The sequence below is a fragment of the Tauraco erythrolophus genome, chromosome 3 (assembly GCF_009769465.1).
Source record: "Tauraco erythrolophus isolate bTauEry1 chromosome 3, bTauEry1.pri, whole genome shotgun sequence".
NCBI lineage: Eukaryota > Metazoa > Chordata > Aves > Musophagiformes > Musophagidae > Tauraco > Tauraco erythrolophus.
Window position 1 is genome coordinate 4,389,096 of NC_141467.1, and position 27,470 is coordinate 4,416,565.

Consider the following 27,470-nt stretch of genomic DNA (forward strand, 5'->3'; position numbering starts at 1 on the left):
TGTACTTACTTTCCCAATTTCACATGACGTCTCTGCAATGTCTCCCAGGATATGTATGATAATGAGAAAAATCTGTGGCTTCCACTGTAGACCCTGAATGATAGTCTTCCTCTTTGCAGAAAGCCATTCACATTTTATTTGCATACCTACCTACAAGCTTCTGTTCTCCCCTTCCTCTGGTATTTCTCAGGTTGAGAATCAGACTCTCTTGCAGTGTGGAAATGAAGATACTGCCAAGAAGCATGACTCTATAAATGAATTCATCAAAAATGAAGGAAGGCTAAAATACTATCACAACCCGCATGTTCCAACTAAAAGTTTCTTATCCCTGAATCAGCACATTTTGCAGCTCTCTGTATAGCTTTCTTTTCCTGTTATTGCTTCAGATGAACTCTGCACCATACAAGATATCACCACCAAAAGCACACAGAACAACTTCTCAGGAATAGATTTTTCCTACACCTCCCCAAGTATATCTAATAGAAATGCCTGTCCAAATTTTTCAGACTTTCATTTGCAACTGAAATTGATTTTGATTCTTCAATGAAAAGTTCTCGCTCATTATTAAGTTGCTGTTCAAGTTCTCCTGAACATTATTTAAAAACAGATCAAGAAACTTCTAAATTTGGAGTTTTTGCTCAGATGATCTTCCAAAAATATTCACGTACGTTTTTCTATTCATGCCTCCGTCAAAATTACTTGGAAAATAATTAGCAGTATCTTCTTTGTTGTGGCTGTCTAGGAGCTATATATACATGTAGAATGGCAGAAGTTTCCTGGGTCATTTCTAGTTCATTCCATTTCTGGCTTTACAAATCTCCACCCACACAATGATTATTATTAATTAATATATGAGGGAGAGAGAAAGGGGGGGGAGGAATGCACAGAAAAGCATCTTTATTCCAAGAAATGCTTAAGTCCTCTTACAAACTGACCAACTTCAAGCATATTAACTACTACTCTGAATGCAGACGACTTCTATTCAAGTTCTAGCACTTTCAGACTTAAATCACATTCCTGTAACATCTGAGCTTGTCATCCAGTTTAAGGCAAGACCTTCAAGTTAATGAAGAGAAAGACATTGCCTGAAGCACTACCAGTGACAAACAGAGAACTCAGACTTAACAGAGTTAAAAAAAACCCCCAAAACACACCATAACCTGTAAGACACCTAGTTCTCCAACCCAGCCTTTCCACAACAGCATTAAGAAAGACCAAAAGAATGAGGAGAGAAACCTCTTCCTCACTCACCTAATTCTAAAGCTCTCAATGCATCATTCATCTTGCTCTGAAATGCAGAGAGGATCAAGCTCTACCAAGAGAAGCAGGACTCCCTTTCAAACGGAGTCAGAAAATAGACTTAAACCTGAGATGATTAAAAAAATAAATCAATCTGTGAACTAAAGGAGGAAGATGTCAATTTTTATAATACTGATGGAGACAGATTCAAGCATAGAATCATAGAATGGTTTGGGTTGGAAGCGACCTCAAAGATCATCTAGTTCCAACCCCCCTGCCATGGGCAGAGAAATCCTCCACTACACCAGGTTGCCCAAAGCCTCATCCAACCTGGCCTTGAACACTTCCGGGGATGGGGCATCTACAGCTTCTCTGGGCAACCTGTTCCAGTACCTCACCACCCTCAATGTAAAAAATTTCTTCCTTATATCTAATCTTAATCATACATACACTCAACAACTGAAAACAGAGCTGATGCAAGAAGGGGGTGCAGAGGAGGCTGACATCTCAGAAAAGCGAGCTACAAGCACTTACAGCACAAACAGCGAGGAGAAAAACAAATGAGAAACCCTAGGGGAGCTACAAGACAAGAGGAGCAAAGAGGTTCCAATTGCCAGATTTACAGCACTCTATTAACTGGCGTTGCTGTTACCCACTGCTAACACAGACTAAATCCTCTTTCATTTAAGAACTGAAAAATGAGCACCAAGGTGACGAACGCCCGGCATCGTCCTTGTGCAGAACGCACCGACGCGCACTCAGGCAGCTGACGGCGCTGAGCTAATTGAGACTCCGTGGTCTTCCCCCAAGACCTTGCCTGTATTTTAGCTCATTCCAGCCCGCAGCTGGGTGTGCTCAGTTTACCTCTTCGCACACCCTTCTTTTTATAGTCCGATGAATAATTTAGTTCCGATGATAAACCCTTTTGCGTACTTCAGGCGTTTTCTCCTCAAGACTGTCGATGCGGCCCCAAAGTATTGAACTGGAAGGCACTTAAGTGGGGCTCTTGACTGCTCCTCCCTCCTCTCCTCCTATTTTGCCTGTTTCATAAAAGGTAGAGTTCAGAACATAGGTCAGCCCGTGACCTACAGCGAGATGCATTACCCAAAGGAAACTGGAAAGACGCATTGTGCCGCGTTGGTTTAAGTCGTGGTCGAGCTGAAGAACAAGGGAAAGGCAAAATGCTTTTGCCTCACTAAAAAAAGCACACTCACGTTATTCAGCTTCCCAAACGCCCTGCATGCGTCAGAAAGTTTGCCTAAGGCACATGCAGGAAGGCTGAGGAGATTCAGGAGAGGCTCAGCAACGCTGGGAGCAGAGTGGTGGATCTGCTGGGATCGGCCCTGCTTCGGCATGAGCTGCCAAGGCCGCCAGCTGAAAGAGGCTGCAGGGGTTCGCTGCTGGTTTCCTCCTGCCACCGCGTTGTGGCAGCTTCCAGCTGTGCAGATGGGTCCCCTGGTGGGGATGGCTGCCTTCCTGGCAGCATCACCCAGCATCGTTTCCGCAGCATCTGCTTCTGGGTGCTTCTTGTGCATCTGTTGCTGGCACCTGGCTCTTCCTCTTGCCTCTGGCACCCCCTCCCAGTAGGGCACATCGCCTTGCGGATGACAGTACGTGCTGTCATTTGATTTAGCAGCAAACCAGCTGATTTCTTGCACACACGGAAGCAAATCCTCTCCTGCAACGGGCAGGAGAGATTCCACCCAAATTCACACGGCTAGGACAGAGAAGGTGCTTCAAGGGCATTTTCTTTTTTAAATAAGATGGTACTACTGAGGCATACTCTTGGTATAATAAACACCCTTCTTCCCCCAACACTGAAGGAAACTGAGATTTCTCCCAGAACCGCATGGAAGAGAATCTCATGAACAGCCATTTTTGCCATCTCTGGTAGTCAAAAAAAATTCCTTCTTCACTTTATTTGTCAGCCTGACCACAACAAAGCTCTGCACCAAGATCACTGAAGTCCTTCACGCACAGCATGCGCCTTCCCTGCAACATGAAAACGGTGTCGTGCTTCCAAATAGCATCACAGGTTGTTTACAGAGACAAGCCAACTAAAGATATTTTTATCCTCATCTCCCAAGACCAATTTATAATTAGTACAGCCTTTGAACGAGATGCACTCGCAGCACAGCATCAACATGCTGACTCAGGATAGGGTTTCTTGTAGGGCCGGTGGCCTCCCCAGGACAGCTCTTCTCAATGACTTTTGGTGTAACCACTGGCCTGATGTTGAAAAAGTCTCTTTTTTCAACAGATATCCTAAGACTCGCTTCAACGCCGCGAGAGCACACAGCAGTTGCTCTGCAGAAACACTTTCACGGCAGCAACCGCCAGTGTGTTTCCACGTGGTTCACACCATGGCATCCCTCCTGGACCCCCAAAGCCCCCCACCAGCTCTGCTGCTCAGGTCAGAAGGTGACGGCCACGCTGCTCCTCTCTGAAGTGTCCTCAAGCGCAGAGTCTCAAATGCAGGCAGCTGCTGTAATGCTTTCCACAGCATACGGATACAGCACTCCAGCTACAACAAAGGCTCTCTTGTGCTACTGCACAGCCTGAAAAAGGGGTGAAAAGAGTATGCCGTGGGATATGGCTGCCAGGAAGCTGGGGAGAGGCATGAGGGGGTAGGAAAGCAGAGAAATGGAGCCAGAAGAGGGAGAGCAAGAGGAAACCTGGATCCAGCTGCCTCCTCCTCCCCCCAGCCTGGTTAGAGTAAAATACCCAGGCACCCACAATGCACAGCATTTTCCTCGCCTCATCCACATTTCTGAACAGGAGAGCTGAAGAGCTGGAACAGGGCAAGGGGAGCCTGGGGGTCCCACCTGCTCTGAGGTGCTCCTCCGGTGGAGCCCCCCACTCTTCCAAGGGCAGGGAACAGGCAGGCACCACCCGAAGGGCAGCATCTCTTCCCACCCCTTTCCAGAGGGCAAGGGAAGCCAAGATCAGGTGAACCCTTCCAGTCTCATTTGTGGGATAATGCAATTATAACCTTCTGTTTGTCCAGAACTGTTGACTGTCAAGGCAGCAATTTACCAAACCACACAGAAGTCACAGAAGCAGAAACAGGGAGTAAAGTCCGTAGACTGCAGCGACATCCACCCTGAACTCTTCTCTTCTTAAAAAAGAAAGTCTGTGGGCTTAAATGTGAGCAGAAATATTTATGACAATCTAAGCAACCCTCCTAAACATAATTACCAGTCTCATTTTATTCAATTATGAGGTCACCAAGACTGCCTTCCATACTCTCACAGCTTTTGCTACGGAAAAAAAGTACCAGAAACCTCCTGGATGAAACCCACACTAAATTAACTTGGCTTCCTGGCTTCCTTTGGCCTCAAAAAAGCAAAATGATTACCTCAGGAGAAACAAAGTTTGCCACCTGCACCCATGGCACTCTAGGACAGTTTTAACACAAGTGAGAAAGCTAATTGAAGCAGTCACTGAGAAACAAACATTGTCCAGAGACCCACTTAATTAGATCTGCCCATGCTGTTACCGACAGAATGTTGTCCATGTCCATAAGTTTGCCATTTCCAGACTGCTGAGGGTTCTTCTCCTATGCTAGTTTTGCCCTTCCACCTGGCAAAAACTTGCTCTGTTCTGCTAGAAGTTAACCAAAAAGTAGTAAGGTCATGTCCTAGAGCATGCTCTGTTACCACCATACAGCACTGTTCTCCACGAGCTTCTCACATTTTCAAGGAAGGCAAAATATTAAGTGCATATAAGCAAGAGACAGCACTTACTATCTCCCATACAGTGAGCAGTGCACTCCTCTGGGCTGTAAATCAAGGTTTTCGAGTCCTCAATTAGCCTCTGGTGTCCCAAAACCAACCAGTTGCATTGCCTTGCCTAAACCATCAGGACTACAACAACTTTAACAAAGAGAAATAATCTCATGGAAAACACTGGCCACTTTCCAAGACAAATAAATAGCTATAAGCCTAGAACAGCTCAAATACTAATTACAGGCAAGAGTCAGTTTAGTGGTGCATGTGGAGCAGCCAGGGAGAATGGATAAGCTGACTCTAATGTGAAGGGAAGCAAAGGAGGGAGCTTATTAGCCCTGTAATACAGACGGGCTATTAGCTGGGGTGGTATAAGAGAAAATGGTGTATCTCAAAACAAACCTCTCATGAATATGTGCGTGGTAGACCCCTGTACACCAAACTGGCTCCCCAGGAGAAGCTGTGCCTAATCCTGGCACTAAGTCATCCTCTTCAGCTCCTGGAAGGAAGAGTACTTGAGTTTGCACAATCCAACTCAGTTTTCCACATCACCAACACAACTAAACTGCGGGCTACTAGAGTTTTGGTTTGATTTTATACAACTATCCCTCACAGAAAGCTAAATTTCAAAGAATAAAATTAGTAATTATTTTGTTTCTAAAGTAAAATCCATAAGGCTTTACAACAAAAAAGCAGTGTTTCTGATGACTTGAAGTGTCACTGCTACAGAAGCAGTCCAAGCTAAATTGTATACCTCGGCAATCCTGAAAATCGATGTGTTCAAACACAGTTAAAATAAAATGAAGAGCTTTGTATTTCTATGATCATTGTGGGAACGGTATACTTTGTTCTGATGGGGCATTCTTGCCTTATTTGTGGATGTTTTACTGCAAACTGACAGAAATGACAAAAAAAAGTACCAGGTTGAAAAATAATATTATTTTTTTCTACTAGCCATCAATTCTAGCCAGTACTCATCACATGTGTGGTCACCAACACGGAACAAAGGAGCACAGACCTGGGTTTAACTTCTTTTCTTCGCTGATTCAGAAACACTCTCCTGTCAGCGAGGCTGGGTAGTAGCCATACAACTGAGCTGTTCTCTTACTTCTAGACAATGTGTAGGACCTTGTTTGGAGACTCTGAAGAATGCTCAACTGAATTAAAAACAGTTCAATGAAGCAGAAAAATATTACCTTTTGCCTCTGGAAACCTGTATTAAAACATGGTTTCAGCCATGTATGCAAACATCATGTGGTCTTAACTGCATAGGCTGCTACAAACAGAAAAAAATCCCATCACCCAGTGAGGAAGTCTCTATTTAGATGTCAGTGGTGGTACTAAAGAGACTTCCAGAATTTAAGCTCTGCATATATGAAAAAAATTAAATACAAACACAGCAGGGAGGGGATCGATTCGAAGGGCTTATATTGGCCACTAAGGCACTCAACGTACTAGTTGGAAACAAATCTTGTTGGAAAACAGCTCACCACCTTTGTGTCTCTCTCTTTCCACTCCTTGGGTTTCAGAAATAAGTTATTGAGTCAGAATCCTGCTATTACTCCTTTTTACCGTAAGTTTCCTTGTCCTTCCCTCTCCCCAATGTACAGATGCAGTCTCACTAGCTCCTATTTTCATTCCTTCTGCTTCTTCCACCCTCCCACAAAGCCTGTCCTAGGGGTATTCCTCCATCCACAGTTAGGAGGGCTCAAGTTAATTGACTGCCCTGAAATAATTGGCTGCCCTGAAATAATTACCTTCAGCAAGACATTTCCTTCTTGGAGGCACAAAAGCTACCTTGAGAGACGAGTGCATTGCTTCTGCTAGCCTCCATGCTTCAGTAAGTCAACCTTCCAGTCTCATTTCCCTTCTCCCTTTCAACACAGGGGTCAGAAATCCACCAACCAAACATGCCTTAAAGCATAAAAGATATTTGCCCTCGCCCCATCTTCCCCAGCACGATGTGCAATGTATGGATGGAGATCTTACTCATCAACCACATCTTGGAGCCAGATTATATGACACGTACAACCCATGGAGGGCATCAGTTGGATTTAACAGAAAGCAGAAGGGTGAACAGGGCAAAGCAGGGCACATAACATCAATTCTCCCACCTGAAAGAAGCAAGAGCTCCTCATTTCAAAGAGCAACACCAGGAAACCTAATGGGTCCTTGGGAAACAAACAGGATCAGCCAAGCACCCAGCTCCACAACACTGTTGTTGTGGCAGGCATCACGTGCTGATTCGTCACCTTTCTATGCTGACAAGACAGAACAGGAAAAACACAAAACACACCCGCACCAACGACTGGCAGCGGGTGCTGACGGAGATGGAGAACATCTCACCACGCCAGACCTCTTCTCAAGACAGAGTGGGAAGGCCTGAACAGAGGCTGGCTCAGCCTTTCCTGCGGGGAAAAGAGCTCATCCTCTGGGCAGCAACATCTGTGTTTTCAGGGTGAGCATTTTCCTGCTCCTAGCCAGAGACAGGCGTGCAATGGTCCTTTAGGTCAGGCACGTGCTTTCTGTCATAGCCTAGTTCAGAGAAAGCTGCAATTCACTGTCCCTAGTTGTTAACGGACCAGCCCTCCTAGCTAACGTGGAAGAGATGTGCAGAACAGAACTGGAGATTTTTATGTCTGGACCCGGCAACAGAGAGGCATTACAAACACTTTCTACAAAGATATATGATTATGAGGTCAAAGATGGGACAAGCCCCCTGTAGCACGTTCTCGTGCTACCAACTCACTCTCAGGACAAGGTGGTAGACACGAGGATGTTAAGAGTACATTAATCCTAGACAAAAAGCCTGCAGCTTCCAAAGGGTAGTTTAATTATTAAAGCAGCGGCAATAAAAATATTCAGTAGATCAGAGACATATACTTATTTTATAGGCAGATAAGTGCTCCAATAACCTTGTACTTCAATTTGTAGATTCAGTCCCCCCTCCTTGCAGGTAGTGATGCAGCCATTTAAACTACTATTCTCATTAACTTCCCTTTGTAGGAATGAAGTGTATTAGGAAACATAAGAGGTACCCTATACATAATGGTAGCAGCTTCCTCCCTCCTTCTACCTTCTCCCCTCTCAGCCCCCAAAAGACTAAAGCATGTTTGCTTCACCCACCAACAAATCAAGAGATCACGACGACGATTAAAGAGCTTTCAAATACATCTATTTTTCCTTTAAAATAATCACAGTGATAAACACTAGGAGATTAAAGATTAGACCTGTCAAATTTTGACCAGACATTCCTTAATGCCCTTGCCTTTCAGTCATCAGGTTAGTCACTAGAATATTCCAAAGCCAGGTATTCGTTATAGGGATGGGCACATGTGCCCTCAGGACATTGTAACTTTGGGGGAAAATAGTCCGTTGCTGATACATACACACAAAGATCATCTAGTTTAGTGAGTAAAAGTAGAGCATGTTGTGTGTTTGAATGAGGAATCGTTGTTATTAACTGACAGGAATCAAGTTTCACCTCAGTGCATTCAACCCAACTGCACTCCAAACCACCCATTTATAGATAGGAAAGGCAAAAAGGCAAAAATAAAGTCTTCCAGCGTTGGCCGTGCGTCACTGAGTTGAGCAACTCCAGCTAGCAGTATTTAACTTGGTTAAACTAAAAAGTTGGTAGGGCGGCTGGAATCTCAGCAATTTCTCAACAGATTAATTTCCTGTATTGTCTCTTGAGGGGAGAAGTTTTAAGCCTCCGATGTGTGTATCATTATATACTATGAGTATTAAACAGGAGATGACAAACTATTGCCAAGCTGGCTGTCCTCCAGTTAATCAGCCTACTTTGACTCAGCTTCATTTGTGAACTGCTGTTGGAAACCAATTGCTTGTTTAATGGGGCAGAAAGATGAAATCAATTTCAATATGCATCTCTAAAGCATCCCTCTTACGTAAAAGTGTTGCCTGGGGGAGTGAGGGACACGTCCACTTCCCCTATGTGCCAGTTTCACTTCCAATTTGCTGTCCCTACAGGTACTGAATTATAAAATTACACGAAGAAAGAAGCCATAGCTGCATGCAAAAGGTATCTCTTTGGTTTACAGCATCCTCAGGACACGGACAGAACTTCTCCCTGGTCTTCAGGGAGGCGACAGCCACACACCCAACCGAGATTAGTTAACACTGACTCATCAGGTGTTTCATTAAGAAACTGTGTCAACGAAGAAACTAAACACAGTGAGCAACACTAACGCCAGCTGCTGCCACCGGTACCCTTGGTGCTCCTGGGAAAAGTGGTGACTGCTGGGGTGGAGGACGTTTCAGGGACAGATCACACTGGCATGGCTGGGGAACTCAGCCCAGGCCTGTCTCCAAACAAACAAAAGCCATTAAGTGGCACTGCCAGGAAGTCAGGGTCAATAGTAAGGCAGACAGGCACAGCATTATATGCCTTTGATCAGGTGAAGAGCATTCACATTGGCTCAAAAGCAATTTGCTGACTGCACTGCATCCCATAAGCTTTTTCCATACTGAGAGACCTAAAGGCAATAGCACCAATTTGGATTCAACTCTTTTGTCTTCTTCTCCTTTGAACACAAGAAGCTTCTAAAGTGAAGTAAAACCGATTTTATGTTCCGACTTGGGAATTAAAGAACTGCATCAACAAAGAATTCACAATTTTGGATTGTGCTGTTGTGTTTTTATTACAATTTTATGACAGAAAGTCTGCAAGCACAATTTATATGATCCTTTGCTAACGTGACAAACCAGAAGACAAACATTTCTGCTACTTTAGGAAAGCACAACGCAGACCACAGCCTGGACCAGCGGTCAGAACACCACCTCCACAACCCGCCCACACCCTCCCAGTGCTTTCCAGCCACGTTTTAACAGCTTGTATGTGTCACACTGAGAAACGTTCCTGCGTCATGCAGGTGCACGTGAGCAGGTCTGTGTCCCTGCCAGCCGGGCGCTGTGCGGAGCATCACCTCTTACAGAGGCGGCGGTACGTTCTATCACGATGGCTTTACACATGGTTTCGGGGTGCCAGCCCATTTTCCGCAGTTATTTTGAAGGCCAGTCTTGCCAGAGGCATGGCTTGCTCCCTCCTTGCCCCTCGCCCAGCACCGCGAGCAGTGTCAGGGTGCTTAGTCCCACCAGAAGCCAGGTGGTGAAAATGACAGCGGACAGCCTACCAACATGTCAACACTCATCCTAATGTCTTCTGTCACTTCAGTCAAAGGCTCAAAGTCCAGAAAGAAACTACCTGATGCCACAGTAAGGAATTTGTCCCTTAAACCAGCCTAAGACATCACGCACACACACAAAAATGAAGTCTCCTCCTATGTCACATGCAATGTATTAACATTGCAAAGAGTCAAGCACTCAAGCATACCAGCATTAAAAAGCCTTTGCTATCTCCTTGTAAACCTAGCACCCCATCTCACACCATTTTTATCATCACACAGATAACTAAGTTTGAGAATTGTATCTACCAATCCTTCATTGAGCTTCTTCAACACACTATCTTTGGAATAAGGTACGCGGAAAGATTAAATGTTTCCAAGATGCACAAAAAGGATACAAAAGAAACGAAGAAAAAGCCACAACCCAGTGCCTGGTAATTCGTTCCCCTCTGGAATGAAGGATTCCAGCAGCCACCACGACAGCAGGAGTGGGGCTGCCTCACAGGCTTTCCAGGAGCTTCCAAAAAAAAAAAAAAAGGCTCTGACTTCCCATTCAAAGGTTTTGGACTGTTACCCTCAGTTATCCCAGTTGAAATAATCAGGGAAAAGAATACTCATTGGGTTATCAGGTGCAAACACACACTGTGATACTAATGTCTGCAGATTTTGGGAGCACCTGCCTCTCCCACCGCTCACCCATGCAGCACACAAGTATCACTGAGTGTTTCAGGCCATTCTGGATTGTGTTCAGTCAGCGTTTTCCGTAAGCCAGCCTCAGGTCATTGAGAACTTGACACAGAGGAAAAGAAATGAAGGTATTGCATGGGAGACTATGCCAACAACAGGTTATAAACGTTGCGTGCGTGGGATGGGGAGCTTCTACTCCACTAGAAATTTTAATATTTTGACATCTGCTTTCACCTCGGTCTGTCCTGGTTGCTTAAGGATTCCCATGATACAACAGATTGGTTTAGCAAGGAAAGAAATGGTAGTGAAAATGTATGATCCAGGAATCCAGGCACGAGGAACAAGACACAAATAGCCTTCAAAAGCAGCGCATTATCTCCAGATAACATAGATACAAACTCTGACCCAGAACAAAACATTTACAGTTTCCCCAGCACAGGGAGACGCCAGAGAAGTCAAGCATTTTCTGTAGAAAGTTTCTATCTTAATACAATATAGTTTTCAGAGAAGAAACGTACGTGTGTTTTTAGGCGATATTCCCTGCCTCTAAGCCACATGCCCCCATATGCCATGTTTTTCATTTAGTGTTTCATCATGTGCCTTTTACCTGTTTGCCACCATTCACTCGTACATCCACCTTTGCTAGGTCTGCTGCTAATATTTCAGAACTCCGAGTGAAAAAAGACCGTGACTTTCCATTAAAAACAGTTGAGTGAAAGAGTCTCTTCCCCTCCCTGACCTTTCGACGGGAGGGCAGCCAGATCAGCCGGCACCCACACGCGCACCATTCGTCACTTGTCATTTCTTTAACTTCCTTTACTGGGGTCCAAAGACTGTAGCCATGTCAGATAAGGTTGCGTGCTGCTATTAGAAAACTTTATACTTCGAGAACTCAGTTTTTCTCACAGGACGATGCTCTGATTTCTTCCCTTTTGATTTCGCTCCATCTGAAACATACTCTGCAGTACATCAGAAACTCATCTACGTACAGTCCATCCTGAACTCACACAGACAATGTGGTGTGAGAAGGAAAGAGCACGTTACACATTATGGTTCTCTCTCCTGCACCAATTCCACTGCTGATGCAATCACGCGATAACCCTAAGGTGGGTCTGTCAAAAAGCAGAGCAGATCAACTGGTGGTGGTGGGCTGGGAGCAATGTTTCAAGAAGTAATTTTGAATTTTTTTGTTTAAGCTACATCACCTTGCACAGTTGGTTTCGAGCACAGTTCCAAAGCCAGCTAAATTGGCAAAATTCAGGAGGTGCCAACATGTGGCAGAAACTTCTGAAACTGGTTGTGCTGTTCGAGGGCTGTAACGCGGAGCCACACCTTTGCTCTATTTTCAGATTTAGTTTCATGAGATAGCACTGGGCAGGATGCATTTGGCCACCCCATCAGCAAAGTCCATCTTCCTGCATTCTCACCTCCCCTGACATTTACCTCTGACATTTGCATCTGTTTGCTCCCTAATTGGATGTTTCAACAGAAGAGCAGAAAATCAGCTCGGCAAAGAAGTGAATTTTTGTTTCTTTGCTGGTTGGATTAAGTGGCTGAAGAGGATGAGACAAATGTCAAAGCCAGCAGAAAGGAAGTGGTTGCCGCGAGGGATGGGGGTGAGCAGGGCTGCTCCTCCTGGCAGCAGGAGCTGCAGGGCCATTCCCCCAGGGTTCACCTGGGGAATTAAAGTCCAGTTACAGGAGTGCAAACACAGTTCTCCTACGTGGTGACCACAATGACTGGAACACTATAGCCAATAATTACTGAACAGTAGCATCTTACTGGGGTCACAGTTACAGCACAGTTCTCACACCGTAAAACTTTCCCTTAAAGAGCACCAGGAAGACACCAGCACTCTGAGGACCAGGTACTGGACACATTAACAGGGGCTCTGCTGGCCCCCAGACCCGCACTGTGCTGACAGCACCTCTCAACACATACCCGCGCCAGGGCAGGGTTAGAGGGTTTCAGAGGAGACCGTGCCGCTGCCAACCTCACCAGGTACAGACAACACAGGACAGCTTTGCCAGCCACATCCTATTCCTGTCCTGATCCACCAGTTTGCAGAACAAATGGAGAATGAAAGTTTTGACAGTTTGCATGTTTAGATTTCTCAAACATATAATAATTCTACACTTAGCTTTTACGTGAAATTAAATCTAATATATTTTACACTGAATGTCTGTCTTGAAATTGTCTCAAGGTTTACATCCCAACAGCACCATTTCATACTAATTACATGTTATACAAGTACCACTGCAATGCAGTATTAAACAAACAAACAAACAAAACTTAAGAGATTGCTCGGTTTGGCATTTAACTTCATTATAGTAGTATCTTAAATTTAAGTCACTAAAATTCTATTATTTTAGATTAGAATTGTGCATAATATTTTGCAGACCAATGTTCCCAATTCAGAATCATCAGGACAAATTTGTTTTCATATAAATCTTACAAATCTTAGTGAGTTCTCTTACCATATTATAGCAAGTGTTGCAGCGTGCCTTTCTCATAAATGTCTTTTCCAAATAATAAGCACTATTCCCTTCCAGTGTTGATAAAGTGAAACTCACTCTTCTCAGTACTACTATTTATAGGAAAACAAATGGGAGACACAGTTGAAGCCTGGACACATAAACCCAGAAAATTCCCTTTGTATTTTCCTGTTTTACACAGTATAATATTTTAAAATAAAGATGGGCATGCTGTAGTCAGACACTCAGGCAGTCACGTAAGTAGCAATCAAAAATTAATCAAGCAAGTAGAAATAATAAACAAAAAAAGAGAACACCGTAACAATCTCAAACACTTTGTAAATGCTCCAAGTAGAAGATCAAGGTCATATGAGCAGGTCAGACAATTCAGCACAGAGAGCATCTTTCAGCATCTTTGTCCTAGATACAAACACCATCATCTCTGCCCCTCCGTTCAAGCCCTAACCTTCTTTTTTTATCCTGAAGTCAAAAATAAAATCTAGTCTCCTTAAAGGGTAAAATTTACTGAAGCAAAACTGATGAGACAGCAATAAAATGACCTTTTCAAAGAAACTGGGTCTTTCCAGTACTGTAATATCAGATTGACAGTCTGCATTTCTGCTCCTGAAGGTTTAGGACTGCCAAGTCCACGATCAAGATGTTTTACTCTGAATCACAGATTATTGTTGTCATCGTCAGACTGGAGGCTTCTATTTATTCACTAATTTGGATGTTGCTAAGAAAAGCTGGCCAGAAAAGCGGAAATCTCATGACCAAAACCTGATCGTATTTGGTTCTCCAACTGAGCTTCAGAAGTATCCTAACTGTGAAAGCTAAAGTGAAAAAAGTTAAATCCATACAGATCTCTATAAATTATTTTTAAGAATCCTTTTCTCTACAGCCAGTTTATCCACTCTTGTCCGAGACACGTTAGTCAGTGCCTAGAAGCGGTGGAAGGACTTCCATCTGCTACTACTTCAAACGAAGACAGCTACCCTGGGAGGAAACGTCGACCTGACCAAGACATATGCTTCTAAACATATCAGACCTGCTGCCTCTGCCAAGATGCAATTAAACACTGTCTAATCTTTAAAAAGGCTGCAAGAAAGAAGTTTTAAATCCCATGTTCAAGAATGACCGGCATGGAATAAAGGCAAGCTTCACGGGGACTTGTAACAGCCTAAGCTGTTTGCACCAAGAGAATTCCCTGACCTAAGGTTGTTGCAATAAACTTGCAAGAATTGATTCATCTGCACTACAAGCAAGACACAAGGGCTCTTAAACTGCATCTACAGCACGGCTCTTGCAGTCCCTGCCCTCTCCTTGACCCTCCACTCACCCTCTCCTGCTCTCCTCCATCTGTCCATGCTCATCTGACCCCATGGTGAGCTTTTGGGAGGAGAAACACCAAGGGAAAATTGACTTAGGACCAAACTGAACAACAAAAATCAATAGTTTTCTGCTGGTTCACACCCTTGAATTGGTTTACTGTAGAGCCAGATGGGCAGCAGTAGCAGGGAGCACCGGTGAGGGAAGGATGGGCAGACCAGGAGCCTGCAGAGCTGGATCAGCTTCGGCTGTCCCCAGGCTGCTGTCGGATTCTCCCACAGAGAGTAGGGCAAAAGCTTCAGCCAGTTCCTGCACTGTCGTCGTGAGATTTTTAACTACTCCCAGCAATCAGGGCAGAACGGATCTTTTTTTGTTGTATATAGAAGTAAAAAAAAAGGCCCTCTCCTGCTTGGAGAGGAAGGTGGGTTGTTTCTCAAAGAAGCCCACGTCTGTGAGGTGTTTCATCTGCACTGTGCTGCAGCTGTTGGCTCGCAGCTGAGTGGCCCTGGGCAAGCAGGACGTCCATCAGTGGCCTGAAGGAGGGACAGAGACTACTGGTAAACAAATGTTTCCTAATCAGAACAGAAGTCATATGCAAAGCTGTCCTGGCAGGAAAAGGCATTAGTATCTCCAGCACAAGTCCCACCAGACACTTAAAACTTTGCCAGGATCCCAGCAACGTACAGCACCGAGACGGCCGTGCTACTCAGATTCACCAAGCCAGCATGACACACTGCCAGCTTTGTCTGGCTTTGTTTTTGTTTCCAAAATAACTAGGATACGAAATCTTTAATTGCTGCTATTATTCTTCATTGGATAGGAGCAGATTTCTTCTTTTAGAAAAAATATCTGTCACATTGTTTCTTATCAGCAGCAAGAAAGAAGAGGCAGCTGTGGTACATACTGTATTTTCTTTGTTTTTTCTCTTTGGGTCATGCATTGGCTATTCTTTTTCTCTGCTTTGCCACACGTTACTGTACCTAGACCCATGTGAAACACCTACCCACAGCCAAAGACCACCATTAAAGAAAAGCTCAAGAAGGGAAGAAAGGCAGCTGCATGAATATTTATTTTATTGAAATGCAACACTCCGTGGAAAAGGGTGAAGTTTGTCTCCTGAAAAAGTCAAATCCATCAGGTTAAAAGTTTACAAGATGCTGATTGAACTTTGCATGTTTTCTTCCAGACTTAGCGCAGACACTAAAGAAAAATAAGCAGAATGGGACAACAACTTCAGGCTGATTCACAACCCTCAACTGACACATGACATCTGAAAAGATTTGTATGGGTAGAGTCAAGGTTGATATAATCAAAGCTTCTCCTGCTCAAATTCCAAAGCACTGGAGTGCTGTAACCAGGTTTCTCTACTGCAGAGATACAAGAGAAGCCATTTTTCCCAATAGATGACTAACACTGACAGCTTTATTTATTTATTTAACTTTCAAAGCAGAGTCATTTTTAATGGATCTGTAATTCAAAAGCTTTTTAATTAATTTTTCTCAAGCTTCCTAGAAACACAGACTTGGTTTTGTGCCTTGAAAAAACAAGTCAGTTGAGTTCTAGACAAAAACTCCTTTTCAAAGTCAAAGCTATAAATGAAACCAAAATGGGATTTTATTAGGAACGCTGGTTGCAATTTCACCACATAAGCTGTTTCTACCATTATACAATCTTTTTTAAGTTGCTCTTGCTTTTCCTCCCTGCCCTCAATCCATTTTTGTTTGCTGTAATAAGAAAAAACATTTCTTCCCTTACATTGCTTTTTGCCTTGCCACATTATTGATTCTGCTTCCTGTATGGTTTTTGTTACTTTTCTTTCTTCTGGCTTATCTTACAAAGCTGTAGAGCAAGTGCTCCAAGGGAGAACAGCTCTATGCCCAGGAGACAGCTATGCTGCCTACCGGTACAGGACTGAAACCAGGATGGATGGAGCACTGGAACTGGAGAAGGCTCTTAAAGAGGAGCTGGCAGAGCTGCACTTTGTCCCTTCCAGGCAGCAGTTTCAGATCAAGCAGAAAACACTGGGGATTCATTAATTTACTTATTTTAGACAAGGATCCCTGGTCCAAGTGGTTAAATATCTATTGAACTGAACGCTTCACGGAGAAAACGCCCTCCTCGTTTCTCCACAGAATTACTCTCGAGTGTTTGGATAACAGATGGTACGTGAAGTAACTTACCTATGCCTTAATACTGGGGCACACGGGTCTTCTAGTCTGCGTTTTTAGCCGAATTATTAATTACAGCGCACAGCACTCCAGCAGAGCTTGCCTTCTTCCGCTGCACCGAGGCACGTCCTCACTTCCCCGGCTGGCCGGGGCCGACGCGCAAACATCGCGCTCCGCTGCTGCTTCTGCCAGGGATTATTCTCCTCGGAGAATAAACAGCAGCGGAATGAAATGCATGTCCTTAACCTAATATATTGAATACGTGGGGTAAGCCACTGATGGAGATGTATTTGCACTTAAGTGCCTGACTGTATGGGAGCCGACTGAGGCATCGGTGTACGAGCTAATAGTTTGCTCTATGAGAGGGTGATCTTGGACACAGGAATAGGACAGAAAGCTGGAAGGAGAAGCCACAAGAATGGTTAGTCTGCCCTGAATTCCTCCAAACACAAGCCAGGTAGAAAGAGATGCTGGGGCAGCCAGGAGCTGGGAAATCACCCACAGAAGCACAGCAACGCAGATGCAGAACTTCTGGTCCAAATACTGGACCATGCTCCCTCTCACAGTTCCGCACAGTGTTCATCAAGGGACAGCTACATTTCCAAGCCACAGTGCTTTCTTCAAACACTTTTTTTTCCTCTAAGATACTACCTGGTTTATTACCAAGCCTAAATCCAAGATTTTCTATAGTTGAAAGATTCCTTGCTGAATGTATGGGTGACTAAAGCAGACATACAGCTCGTACGTGCAAAACTGAAGTAGTGCTTGCAAAGATTTGCACACCATGCATTAGACTTCAGTAAAGCGATTTCTTCCCTCACAATTCATACCATAACCAGAATTCAAAGAATGTGAACAAACAAGTTTTCAAGATACTAACAAGCACTTATGTCTCAACTTATCTCTAAAAACTACGTTAAGTGTGTGTACAATCCATTTAAGAAGGGACCAGATGTTCTCAAAAGACAAAAACATAGCTCATACTTCTAGGTCCATCAGAAATTGTGGCATATGACTTATAAACAAATACATCCGCAATGCAACATCGAGCAGCTTTCTTTAAAAGAGAAAAATGAGTGATATGAGCATCGGTACACCATGTATGATTAAATTCTGCAGACTGGCAACAAGTAAAACAAAGTATTAAAACAAAAGTCAACTTTTTATTGTATCTGACTAAATAATATGCATTTGTAGAAATAGTGCAATGAGTGCTGCCTGCAAATTTCATGCTTTGATTGAAATTTAATTAACTTGAACTCGCAAAGATCCCACGGGGTTATGTTATTTGTAAGTGAGAAAATAGGAGTCATATCTGCGTGACTGGGGATGGAAATTTGGCTAGCCTTGTTAAATTACGGTTCCTCTTGAAAGGCACATAAATATTTATGTGAATTTGTCTGCTGACATTTGTTGCTGGACTTGAATATTCAAGTCACTACAGATAACTCCTAAATCCACCTTCCTCGTACACGTTTTTCCTCTATGCACATCCTGTTGCCATGATAATTTGTCTTGCATGTTCCTGATGAGCTAACCTGTAGGGACAGGCAGGAAAGGGAAGTAAAGCACTATTCATTCATAGGTGATTTATGAACCTATGCTGCTTCCTTTCGCAGCAGAAAGTTAACACATGCAAACAAGAGAAATACGCATATGCCTGTGCCTCATTGGAAGAAGCAGACGGGAAAAAAATAAGAATAAAAATCCAATCCTGTATGCTGACTACCCTAAGGGCAGCTCCCGAGCTTGCTGCTGCCCATCTCATTTCCAACACTAGCCCACATACAGTTTTCAAGCTCTGCCAAGTGTAATGACACAGCTGAGGAACAGGATAGTTAAAACTCAGTAAGCCAACATATGTAGCAGAATAGGCTTTGTATGTACAACTTCTCTCTGATGCTCTTTGCAAGAAATTTGTTTTCCCGCTAGGAAAAAAAAAAAAAATTAAAAATCACAACTGACAGAGCTTTCACATCCCTGTCTCCAAAGCATTTGCATTTCTTAGAGAGAAAAAACCCAACACACAACATACCTCTCAGATCACGGAAATATGGGATTAACCATAAACCCAGAACAATATCATAGAATCATAGAATGGTTAGGGCTGGAAGGGACCTTCAAAGGTCATCTAGTCCAACCCCCCTGCAAGGAACAGGGATATCAGACATACATCACGGATACAATGCTGCTGCAATATCAAATGCTTGTAACTGCCAAGTCCATAACCCTTTCCCAGCAAAAATAATCCCAGAGTAGCTGGAGCTCAGGCACTGGGCAAGTCATAGCAGCGAGGCTCTGTGCTTGAATTTGCCGGTGAGAAGGAGCAGACCCGACAGCCGTGGCGGAGGGCTCTACTCCTGCTGGGATGACTCCTTGGGAGCACTGCTGAGACCTGCTCCCAGGAGGGAGGCTAGCAGGGGCACTGCGCTGGTGCACAGCAGCCGAAGGACTCTGCAAGATACGGACCACCCACGTCCCGACGGCAGCATCGGTCACTTCGGACAGGGCTCGCACAGATGCTGAGTTATGTGAAGCTTTTGCAACCAGCAACCCTCCACAGCACTGAACCTGAACACTAGCTTGGATCTACATGGCAAGGAAAAGCCATTTAGCAGCTGTCTTAAAACAAAGGGGGGAAAAAAAAAGGCAGGAGGAACAGACACACTTAGAGCAAGGCTCTAACACCGCTTTAGCCGAGTCAAAGAGCTGCAAGTGAAAGGCAGCTTTCTGGATTTAACTATACACCCATCTTAAACATCCCCTTGTAGTTGGAAGCCCTGGTTGTATGAGCAGCTGAGACAATGCAAAGGAATTTGGAAAGGGAGGAGAGGATCCTCCCCCATTTCAGTGGCTGTGAGCTCTTAGCTGCACAGCAGGAATGAGCAGTCTATTTGTCATTGCTCAGATTTGAACAAAAATAATAATAAATTCCCTGAAAGTGTCATTAAAATTCTAAACAGTTCCAGTTACAAGTATTTGCATGACAGAAGGTATGATATCACATACTGAGCATACCCAAACTGCTAGGAGCTGGTCTGGAACAATTAAAAGACAGACACATTAAATGGTAAATGCAAGCTGTGTTTTGAGCTGGGTGAATTGCAAGTGTACTCTAATTGTCATCATCACAAGTATAACAACTGCAGTGTTGCACCTTAATTGCATTCCCAACTGACCAGTCATACAAGTACCACCTCAAATAAAATTAATTCCTTAGGCTTTTTGGCCACATTGACAATGCACAAGATTTTCAGCAACTGAAATGGAAAAATGATTAAAATCTGATCCTGCTGCAATTCCTGCATTAACCAAACATCATCTAACCTCCCAAGGAGCTTTAGGAAGATCCTCCTTTTATTCCTCTTTGGCACACTTCAAGAGTTTGTATAAATTAATTTCAAACAGACTGCCTCAAACGGTACAGTTTTTCCAGGATTTGTGACAATATGTTAGCAATGCTTCAAGGGTATCTCTGCTCCAGAATACACTTTTTAGGGGTTAAAATAAGGATGACAGCCTTATTTTAACAGCAGACACGAGGTGCCTAGAAGAGCTCAAACCCACTCTGACCATCAAAAAAAGGAAGGAAATTCAGAGGAAGTACTGAGGAGAAAGAGGCCAACAGATTAGACGGGGAGTCATAATTCGATTGTACCAAAGGAAGCAACACAGAGGAAGGAAGATTTATACTTATAAGGAGAGTACTGTAATTCCAATAACCTTTTCCACTCTTGCATAAATTGAGCCCCCAGGCATTTGATAAAAGGCGTGCACAGTCCTTTTTTTTTTTTTTTTCTGAGCAGCTGGAGTGCTCCTATTTCATACTATGTTTTTAACAGTTCTCGCACAAAGCTAGTCAAAATACAGAGGTGCTGTGCCCAGAAACTCACATCCCATCTCACTGTTAGAACAGCCCGTGGCTGCTCTTTAAACGAAAATTTATCATTTAACAATTAGTGGTGGCTTTAGAGCGATCCGGGAAGATTTTCCTTCAGTCGATCCCTCTGTGATCACTCCTACTAAATCTGCGCCAAGTGACTCAGAGCAAGGAAAGGCTGGTTACGCAAACAGAAGGTAGGTGGCTTAACAACCTTGATCTTATCACAGACCTGTCAGCGGAGAGAACTGCACGTTACTGCAGAGCTAAAGCACATGTCGATGCACTGGAAAGCCGTCAGATGTTTTCCACATCGTCTGATTTGGGAACGCGTTGTAGAGTTATTTATTGAGGCGGTTCAGGTTACACAGAATAACTTCAGAGGCTGCAGTTCCCAGTGCTTCACCTGCCTCGCCTGGCCGAGGCCATGCGTGCTACTAAGGAGTCAGGAGAGGAAAACGGAGAAGAAATCAAGCAATTATATTGTTCAGACCATTCAAACTCCAAGGGAGGTGGGAATTATAAACTTGGGATGCTCCAGGATCCAAGCCTATACGCTTCTGGGAAGGAAGGGAAGAGGGAAAAAAAAAAATAAAAAAATCTCACCCTTTATATTGAAACCCAAACAGAAGCAAAATGTGACATCACTGCAGCCCAACACCCAGAGGCTTTCCATGCTCTGCTTTGGCACTTGCTCATTCTTCAACCTTTCTAGTATGCCACTCTTCTAGCTTTCCAGGATCCATGTTAAAAATAAAATAAATTCTAAAGAAGCCACATTTAGCCTTTCTCAGATCAGTGCCTGTGCAATTTACGGGAGTAGCAGGTTAGACTGACCCAGCTATAAATGAGAAAGATACATCACAGCTGGACATCTTAACCAGCGTGGAAGCCTTTGCCAAGCTTCTCCAGGCTTTTGAAACACAACCTATGATTTCCAACAGCGTTTCTACCTTTCTTTTCCCCCTCCTAACAGCATAAGAGAAAACAACTTGCCTACTCATCCTACTACTACGCATTGGAGGGGCATCCCTGCTTCCTTGCTCCAACCTAAGAAGATGTCTCCCTTTCATCAAAGCTATTTCCAGAGCCTATTTACTGGTTCATTCAAGTCTAGACTTTCTAATTTTGCAGTGTAATCCGTAGTTCAGTCACCCATGAAAGTGCTGAACAGCCTGCAATTGTGTGCAAACCAGTGCCACGGCTTGTATTGCCCGAGCCCAGGTGCAGTCGTTAGCGATGGCACGCAGGACTTCCACGGGAGCCTCGTTAAACCTGCCAGGAGCATTTGCCAGAAAAATATGACTCTTCCTCCCCTTTAAATACTTGAATTAAATATCATCGTCCTAGGTTTGACTTCAGAAAGCGACAAAAGCAGGGACCTCGGGGAGGAGACAGACACAGCATAGGAAGTGCTCAGCTGGAAGGGAACTCCGGCTTCTCTTTACCCATTTTAAGAGGGTTTGGGCAGATGCTGGTGCCAGCACAGCTCAGGCAGCAGCACAGGAGAGGGGAAACTCCTGTCCTCAACCACCAGAGCTCTTGCATCAGCTCACACCAGCCCACAAAGTGAGCCCCAGCGAAGGAACCCGTGTCGAGCCAGCCGCAGCATCTGGCCTTCAGCACAAGGACGCAGGAACAGGCTGCCCCGGAGTCACGGCCGAGCCAATGCCCCAGGGAGACTGAAGCGACCCAGAAGAAACATCTTCCCCACCCTCGAGATAAAAAGATTTGCTTTCTCCCATGACTTCCACATTTACCGAGTGTACTTTGTCCCACAGGAGCTGCAACCAGCTGAGCTATCTGCAAGAGTGGCACACCTCGCCTGCCGTACGGCTTCACCGACACCAGCTGAGGCATTCCTCAGGCACATGTGTCCCTGTTCCAGGCTCCCACACCTTCTCCTCTCACTCTCAGCCAAAGCAAACTCCTGGCAGTACTGCCCCCGGGGCTTTCCACCCCAATGGGTAAGCTCAGACCTCCTCGTCTTCAGCTGGGCAGCAGGCTGCAGCCCCGGGCACCCAACCGCGCTGAGCTGGCAGGTGCAGGACGCCCGTCCTTCCTCCTCGGTCACGCATGCAGCAACAAACACTGGGACAAAAGACACTGAAAAAAATATCTACAATCTACACTCTTTTCTACGTGTAACCGCTGGGCAGGCCATACGTCCCTGCCCAAGCATTGCAGCCAGAGTGCTCCTTAGCACCTCCCCACCATTTCTCCCTCCGGGAGATTTTTGTCTCCATTCCCAGCACTCTCCTCCAACAAGGGGTGGCCTGTTTCTGCAGGAATCTGCCCAGTGAACACAGCAGGATGTCTAACCAGCGTAGTACAGCAAACAGCTCCAGCTCTGTGCATCAGATGGCTACCAAGCGTGGCATATTAGAAGCCACTTTTCCCTCATGGGCAGAGCTTTCCGAGGACCTTGCTGGTCCTCACCACACAAGAGGGTGCCAGCTGCTCAGAAGCACAGGAACCCATCGAAGGTTGGGTACTGGGCAGAAAATCGCTTCTGGAGGATGGTAGAAGCTCCCCCCGCTCCACATCACCATGAAACAAAAGCCTTCCAAAGCCGTGTGTGTTTGTTCAGTGGAAAAGGGTTAACTGCCTTCCATTCTCCTAGATGAAGCAATGACCCACAGCACCAGGGAAGAGAAAGCCCTTGGTTCACTTCTCCTCTCAGCAGCACCATCACCTGCGCCAGGGCTGTCTCTTCCTGCAAGGTCGCTAAAAAACTTCACCTGAAACATCATCTTTTCCAATCAAACTACAGCAGCTGCAGGAAAACTTTTCATTTTTACAAATCAACATCCAAAAGTGGCTTCTTTTGCCTGGAGCTGCTTGGGACTTGTCTAGAGGCTGTACCTGGGAGGCCACGAGAAGCTAGCTCACTACAACACTGAGGAAAGCCCACAGAGGAGCACAGGTGGCTCGGGCTCACTCCACACCTTCGGGCAGACAGGTAGGAACACCAGCATTAGGCTGCGAAGAGCAGCGCGGTTTGAATGGCCAGGGCAGCTCAACCCTGGCAGCTCTGTGTTTTGAAGACAGCGCTCTGGTGCTCTTCCCACTCCCGAAGCACCCAGGACTGCTATTTACAATTTCCCTCAGGCAGGCCATAAATCCAAGCCCAACTAGCAAGCCTGACCCAGTGCAAAAGGGTCCCTGTGGCAGGCTAATTACCTTTGCAGGCTATGCAAAGCCTACACAGTTTGCTTCTGCACAGCAGCTTTGAAAACTTCGCTCATGACTGTGTCTGGCAGGTCAAACTTTCCACTTTCTGTTGTTCTGCTCAGGGCAGGCAGCCGGGAATTCAGGGGCAACAAACCTCCAGGGGAAGAAATCAAGGCCATTAAGAGAAAGGGAAGAGGGGCTGTGAAACAGAAGACGACTCCACAACGGAGCACAATGGCATGCTATAGACTGTCGCAGAAAGGGAAAGATAGTAAATCTAAATTGAGAGGAAGCCTAACAGATTAGGGGTACTAAAATCAAAACCAACAACTCAGAGAACAAAAAAACTCTGTTCCTTTCATTCCCTTGACACTTTAGGGATTGTTTCCCATGACTCTACACCAAGATGACGACTGTTTTTTTTGTTTAAATGAAAATGTTTAATAAAAAGAGATCCACTCCCCTCACCTCCTCAGCCAGAAGATTTACCAGAGATCTTTCACATCTCCTCACTTCCATAGAAGCACACCGACATTCAGGCTGCAGCTAATTTCACGCAGATCTCTCCTAACACCCAATAGCTCTATTCATGCATTGTCTACACAGACAGCTGCCCCATTTGCAATGGACACAGAAACGCAGTGGTTATAGCAAACACTTGATATATAGGGGGGAATCAGACTCGAATCCTTGCTCTGGATCAAGCAGAGCATGAACTAACCAGCATCTCCCATTCGATGAACGAAAGCCTCAGCTGGTGAGCTGCTCTCTGATCTAAGGTGACACATGAACTCTCTCTCTCTGATCTCAGAAGGTCCATAATGAACCTTTTACTTAAATAGACATTTCCCCACAAAAATCTTCCGTTGCAGTGACTCTCTTAAAAGTGGAAAAAAACCCCAACCCACCGACCAAGAAAAACTAACATGTTGCATCAGGCTGTGAAAAATCCCAACAAGACTAATTTCCAGCTGAATGTCATACTGGTAATGGCTGAAGTCCCCTCCCATGGGAGCCACACAGGTTAAAACACTTTCCAATAAAAGTGTAATGTCTTTGGTCGTGTTTTTGCTGAAAAATTCTCAGTAGAGATTACATGACATCACAGCAAGAGATGAAAAATAAAAAGGTATCTCGGGTACCATATCAGCTATAATGAAGAAATGCAATACAGAACAAACTCTTGTACACTCTAGCGGGGCTTCTTTTGCCTTAGTGCACACTGAAATCAAAACAAATACTGTGGAACTGCCTTAGTGCACACTGAAATCAAAACAAATACTGTGGAACTTAATCCTACGAAACACTCCATGCAGAGTAAAGCTATTGTGGCAAATCTTGACAGGTTAGATACCATCTACGTTCGGAAGTAAATTAAAATTTATGAAGATCCGTACAATAACTTCCAGGATATAGCCAGACGACTCTTCCAGAGTCATAATAAAAAGAGGGAAATTTTGTGTTTTCCTCCGTTGGTGCGGTACTACCTGTTAATTACAAACAGCCGAGGAAGCACAAGTGGATGGAGCTTTCAGGAGCGTATCCAAGGGATGTAGATTGGGCTGGTGGCATCACTCGTGCTCTCCTAAGGCAAGGCCTTGGAAAAGTGTTTGAGTGTTTTGGCTACAAGTTTACCACTCACCACAGATATGAGCATGTAGATATTTCTTACAAGCTTTCCCTCTAAGTTTCTCTCATTTTTTTCCCCATGAAACAGACAAAAATAACAAAACCTAAATAAAATTGTCAATGAAAGGACTTCAGGCTCTTCTCGCATGTTTTTGCTGTACTTTACAATCCTGAGGGAGGAACACAGGATCTCCTGCTGCAAGTACCAGAGGAATTTCTGAAAAAGTGCCAGAATACATACTGCTAGAGACAGCAAAAGTGGGGAGTGTCCTACTGAGCTCAATGCTGCAAGGTGAAATTCACTCCCATTACACATTATGGCCATGACACAGATGACTTCTAGGTTCAAATTACAACAAGCAAACCCAAAACACCTTATAACTCTTTCAAAATGAGCTCTCAAAGAGCTTCACAGACTGCTCTGTAGCAACCTAAAGAGCGAGCTGCGCAATCCCTACCTCCATACCAAAATTCAGGCTAAAGATTTTTCGGTCCATACAATTCCGGTTTGATCTGTTCGGATGAAAGTGGGAAGCCAGAGAGCAGAAAAATCACATACTCAATAAAGACACATTTGGATGGGCGATGAAGGAATACTCACGCAGTGCGTAGAGGGAGAGGACTATTCCAGCCAGGCAAAACCCCTCAAAAAACCTGAGTGTGCTGAACATGGTCACGTTCACTGAGAGTGCCACAGTCAGTCCAAATATCAAAATGAATATGACAGAGAAGAGCAGCACAGGCCGTCGACCAACCCTAAAAATGAGGAGATAGGGAGAAACGGTGTTAAAAGCCAGGATGGGCATAATGATAGATGGACATAACAACTAGCAAAGAAGGGAACAAGTCATGCGATCCATTCCAAATATTACCATCCATTTCTAATGCTTGTTTAATTCTCTCATTTTTTTCTGCTTACTAAAACCCAGATTCCTCCATCAGCTTTGCACTGACAAGTTGATTTCAAGGGATTAAGTGGAGACAGCACATGATGTATTACAGTTTGATTTAAACATCATTTTCAAAACACCAAAGGTGAACAACAAAACATCTAGGAACTATAGGAAGACCATAAACAAATACCTTAGAGATTATAAACAACTTCTGAGAGTTTTCTGTAGTAGTACAGTAGAGTATATGCTATTACATGTTATATATAGCATGGTATATCATTATTTCTCCATAGTATACAGCCACAGAGCTTACTGCAGAGCTCCCTTCTCAACAAACGTGCTTCTCAGCCTCATTTGCAAGAGAAGCAGGCTCAAAAAACTACTTTTCTTGCCCTTGTTGTCGAGGGCAAGCCTAACAAACACAGACCAAGCATTAAACAGGGCTCGTGTCGCTTCCCTGAGCCTTAGAGAGCTGACAGTAACGCTCGCAGGAGAAGAGTGAACTTCCAAGACCCTCCACAAAACCAGCCCAACTGGAGGACTAGGAGGGAACCACTCCAAAAGTGATTGCTGGCAATGCAGGCATGAGGATTTGCAGTCCCCCCTTGCATGAGCCTTCGCAGCTCCAACCTGTAGTTGCACGCGTTGGTGCAGCACTGACAAGAAGGAAGAGCTATGCTGCTGCAGAACGTGAAGGCACTCACTGCAGAGTTTGGTTTTTTTAAGTCAAAGGAACACGAGACTTTTACATCTCTTACTCGTATGCTTAGTGTTTATAATTCCCCTTTCTCCCCCCATCTTCCTGTGCAAGGAGAATGATACCAAGCATCAGAGCACACAGCTATTTTTAAGCAAGAATTGGATCATTATGTGGAGATTTCCAAATTTTTTCAACTTGTCAACTCCCACAATTTTTCCAGTGGAACTAAGGATCCCTTTTAGTCAGCTCCATATGCCATTCTCACAAAGAATATATGAACTTGCTTTTCGTAGGCAGCTTCCACAGACCCATTCAAAGCAGTCTGTCAGCTGCAAGCCAGCCATCAGGTTGAATGTCAGCACAATAAAGAGCATTTAAATCTCACAACTTAGTCCAGTTCCACATACAGAAGTGTTTCTATT

General features: G+C 44.5%; 1 protein-coding gene across 2 annotated transcripts in view; it reads right to left on the reverse strand.

Annotated features, from left to right (window-relative positions):
• The window catches only part of SLC22A23 (solute carrier family 22 member 23), a 113,342-nt gene that overhangs the window by 63,224 nt on the left and 22,648 nt on the right, over window positions 1-27,470 (reverse strand). For both annotated transcript variants that reach the window (XM_086608971.1, XM_086608970.1), the window contains exon 3: window positions 26,057-26,211. In XM_086608971.1, coding sequence (XP_086465097.1) covers window positions 26,057-26,211 — 155 coding nt within the window. The remainder of the gene's footprint in view (window positions 1-26,056; window positions 26,212-27,470) is intronic.